We start from the raw sequence: 4,377 nt of genomic DNA on the forward strand, positions 1-4,377 counted from the left end.
TTTTGGCGTGGCTGCTCATTTGTGGGGCTGTTTCGGTGTCTGGGGGGCAGCTGCCCTCCCCTGGCTGCCCCCTCTTCTGCCCATGTGAGTTTTTGTCCCCCTCACAGAGAGTCCACGAAAGGAGCGGCCAGTCCTCAGATGGCCAGTCCTCAGATGGCAGCATGCCACCAGCCCTGGCCCCCTGTCACCACCCAGACCGTGGTCCTCTCATCCCCCGGCAGCGTGAGTCTCCCGAGTGGCTGTCCGACCTTTCTCTCCTCTCTGAGCCTCTGCCCCTACTGGTGGCCCTCCCCTACTCTTCCCTCCCTAAGATACTAAGGACGTTACTCCAGAGACATACTTCCCTTCAGACGATAGAACAGTTTTCATCTTTGTCCGAATGAAAAGACCTGCGTCTTGCAAGAAAAAATGAGCATCTGCCCCACACCCACGAGAAGCAAACACTTCATTGCACGTCAGTGAGGAAGCCTCTCACTCCACCGCTTCCCTGGACCCCAGCCCTGCCTTCTGTGCCTTCGTGCTAAAGGACATGATTTTCTTTTAGTCCGAAGTATTCTGTGTAAGGTTACGAAAGGTAACGTGGTAATTCCCACGGGTCAGATTCATAAGTAAGTGAAGACTGCTCTCAGCGGGAAGTACTCCCTCCTGAAGCTCCCTTTTCCAATTGTCAGGAAGACACAGGCAGTCGGTCCTCCTGGCCCTGCCCGTGGGGAAGGGTGGGTGGGACTGGCGCGATGGCAGGGGTCTCTCCTACAAGGACCATGGGCGCGGCCTCCCGGCGGTTGACAGCCTGAACAGTGGGTTCGCCCGGTTTCAACCTCCTCCCCCACATCTCTCTGGAATAAATCTGCTCTTTGCACGTTTTAGCGCTGCCAGCTGTCTCAAAATGCCAGAGAGCACCTAAGGTGCTCCCTGGGCTGGCAGCCTGAGTCCTTGGGAGGGAGGGTCTCCTGGGGTCAGGAAGCAAGCCTTTATGCTGGCACAGGGACACATCTGCTGTCGGCCACCCTCAGAGGGGCATGGCGTGGGCACAGGAGCCTCAGCAAGGGCTGGCTAGACTGGGTGCCCTCAGCTGGGGCCAGGGGAGCTGAGACTCAGCCCCTCTGCTTGCTGGCCTCGAGGCCGCCCTCCCACCTTCTCAGCAAAGTGGTCACTGAAAGTGGGTGTCCGGGGGCACTAAGAGGACAGCCAGGCGGTGGTGCGAAGCGAAGCGCGTTCCGCACTGCGCTGCCCGGCGTGAGCCTCGGATTTCACGCTTGAAGCCTGGGACCCCTCAGCCTGCTGGGCCTGGATGCACCTGGGAAGTGATGATCTCCTTGCCCCACCCTCCTCCAGGGTGCCTGCCCTTCCACCTTCCTTGCTTTGGCCTCCGCCCCTAGTGTCTGAGGTAGCAGCTGGCTCTGGTGAGCACACCTGTTGCAGGTGCAATGTCCACGCTCCGCCAGACCCTCGGCAGCTGGACGTGAACTGGGGCCTTGCAGGGAGCTCTAGGGTCACCTGCACCCCGATGTTGGGTCTCATCGCCTCTTCCAGCACCCAGCGTTCACGTCCACTCGAGGTGTCCACCCCACCCGGCACCAGCACCCATGATGCCTGACCCTTCACGCGGAGCGCACAGCAGGGTTCTCGGCGCCCCCCTGCCCATCCCAGCGGTTCCTCTTCCTCCTAATGTGTGAGAGCAGGAAAAGGCCACCCCACCCACACCACTCTGCTTGTGTCCCCCCAACCATTCCCCACTCCTGGGGTTCGGCCAAATTCTGCCCCTTCACGTCCTCCCTGTGTGATCTGGGGCCAGTTACTTGGCCTCTCTGTGCCTCTTGATTCCCCGTGTGAAAACTGCAACAGGAGCACCTGCTCCTAGACCCCTTGGGAGAGTCTGGCGAGTCCCACGTCTGTGAGGTGCTAGAGCAGGGAAGGGCTGCTCACGACTTTGCTCTCAGAGACCTCCACCCCCACCCCGCCCAGGCTCCCGCCGCCCGCCAGGTTCCCTCAGCCTAGCTACCCTCTGGCAGCGCTCTTCCTGGATTTCAGCAGGCCGTGCCCCCGCCCCAACACCTGGAGGGTTTGTTCCCTGCAGTATTGTGCGCCTGGCACTTAGTGGCCCGGCAAGAAGAGGGGCTGCCCGATCCCAAAGCCAGCCCAACCAGACCGCCAAGTCCGTGATTCCGGACACTGGCCCCTGGGGAGGGCTGGGAAAAGTGGGACAGAAGGGGCCGGACTTGTCCGGGGCATGCTGGCTGGAGGCCAGAACTGGGGAAGGTGGCCTCTGGATAGCCTGAGACACTCCCTGTCCATAGGGAGCCTCGGTGCCTCCCGGCCACACCTGTCACCCAGGCCCCTGGCCACTTCCTTTTTTGGGTGCTGGGAAGCCTCCCTCTACCCCATTCCCCTCCAGCAGGCACAGCTGAGGCCTACTTCCCCAAGAGCTGGGAGCAGAACCCCAAAGAGGAAAACCCTTTCTACACCCTGCACCCTGAATCCAAGGGCACCCCCCTGCCTGAATGAGTCCAGCTTTGGAGAAGCAGCCCTATCCACTGCATCCTCTGTGGTCCCCCATCTTTCAGCCCTCAGAAGAGTAGGAGTCCAGGTTTTGGGGGGTCTAAAGCTTAAACAGCAGGGGAGCCATGTTTAGGAAAAAGAACACAAAGAAACAAATACCACATTAAGAGAGTCCTGCACCTCTGGCACTGGGAAAGTTTACACCTCTGGCCTTTCCCGAACTCAGACCCTCTGAAGCAGACCCGGCATCGTCTGCCCAGCCCACCGCCCACGTTGGCCTGACTGGCACCCATCCCCCACCCCCACGCCCGCCTGCCTGTGTCCCTGCTGCTGACCCCTCCCTGTCCCCACCACTGCCCGGCTCATTCCAGCTCAGCCTTGGCCCTCAGCCCAATCAAGATCTCCTCTAGGAACCTTCGGGAGGCCCTAAAGTGCCCCTCCCAGCACTGGCCTTCTGGATTGCGGGGTGTGACTGGGAGGCTCCGGAATCCCCGGAGTGGGCCCAGGGCCTGCTGGGAGATTGCACAACAGGCTCCGATGGAGGAAGCCACAGCCCCCGTTTTCTCATTTCTGAAATGGGGAAGTGCTCCTGCCTGAGGTCCAGAATGGACAGACTGCCATGATTACAGCCACACACCTGCACAAGTTCCTTTTAGAAAGGGCACAGGAAGGGTGCCTGCTGTGTGACCTTGGCTAGTTACCAGGCCGGAGCTGCCTTCTCCGCAGACTGTCCTGCTGAAGGTTCTTGGGAGGCCTGGCCAAGCATTAGTAGTAGTATGTTAACGCTCACATCCAAAAACACAGCTCAAAAGGCTTTTCTCTTCTGTGGGTGTGGCTGGGGGGTCACTTTGGGGAAGCGGTTGGGTTTACAAAATAACCAGATGGGGAAGTTACGGAGCTTGAGAAATCCCCCCAAATTCCCGCCATCCTTGCCCCCCTTTCCACTCACCCTTGAGAACCCCATGGCCCAGTGCTGCCAGGACAGCAATGACAGGTGTCCTTTGCTGTGCCCAGCTGTGTTCCAGGTCTCTCAACACAGGGCGAGGAGTCCCGGCCAGAGAAGACTGTCAGCGGCAGGTATGGGGTTGGAGAAACCTAGAGACCAGGCTGCTGCAGGGGGCTCCGGTCCACACGTGGCCTGAGCCAGGCGCTCTGTGTCCCGGAGGCCCTGGGGTAGAGAAGGAACAGTAGTAGCTGACAGCCGACCGGGCTCATCCACAGTGGCCCTGCATCAGCTTATTGACAGACGCATCCCAGGAGCTAGGCACACCGCTGGGACACTTGATTCAATGCCGTGGTGGTGGGTAACGCGTCAATACAGCATGCTTTGGGGGAACCCACCGTGCCTGGACATGGGGTCGCGGGGGCGCAGCTCCCCCTTGGCCCCCTTCCTCCCTCCTCTCTGGGTCCTCCAGTGAGGGGATGGGGGGAGGGAGGAAGAACAGTGTTGGCAAATCACCCTAGAGGGGCCCTACTTGAGACGCCCGGCCCAGGGCCCCTCAGGTCCAGGTGGTGTGCAAGGACTCGCCGGGCTGCTTGGGGTGGGCGAGGCCCACGAGGGCCGGGGCCAGGCCGCTCCCTCCAGCTGTGCCGGCAGCCGAGGGGCGCAGTTCTGTCGCAGCTGCTCACACCGAGTCTTGGTTCCGAAAACACTTTCCTTCTAAGCAGGGCCACACCCCAGTAGTTACGGAGCACGCGGCGGTCGGTGTCACCACTGGCGGCAGCCGCCGCCAGCCAACCTGACCCGCGGGGTAGAGGAGCGATGGCGGATGGGGGCGGGGCGGGGCCCGGGTCCAGCGAACGTGCTTGGGACACAGCGTGGTGAGTGGGGACCAGGGGTCCTCCTGGGGCCGGCGCTCCTCCCCACCCGGCGGCCCC

At 61.4% G+C, this 4,377-nt stretch overlaps 1 protein-coding gene across 2 annotated transcripts in view; it reads left to right on the plus strand.

The window, feature by feature from the left end:
* The first annotated feature begins 3,425 nt into the window (after nt 1-3,425).
* Nucleotides 3,426-4,377, plus strand: part of NADK (NAD kinase) — a 23,396-nt gene continuing 22,444 nt past the window's right edge. Inside the window, exon 1 of one of the 2 annotated variants that reach the window (XM_024760184.1) lies at nt 3,426-3,576. Coding sequence is in view for 1 of the 2 variants with exons in the window: in XM_024760183.1 (XP_024615951.1) it covers nt 3,789-3,799 (11 nt within the window). In the remaining variant the exon portion in view is untranslated. Of the gene's footprint in view, nt 3,577-3,773; nt 3,800-4,377 lie in introns of those variants that run through there. The other variant, XM_024760183.1, reaches the window with a different exon arrangement.

The sequence above is a fragment of the Neophocaena asiaeorientalis genome, unplaced genomic scaffold, assembly GCF_003031525.2.
Source record: "Neophocaena asiaeorientalis asiaeorientalis breed wild unplaced genomic scaffold, Neophocaena_asiaeorientalis_V1.1 scaffold489, whole genome shotgun sequence".
Taxonomy (NCBI): domain Eukaryota; kingdom Metazoa; phylum Chordata; class Mammalia; order Artiodactyla; family Phocoenidae; genus Neophocaena; species Neophocaena asiaeorientalis.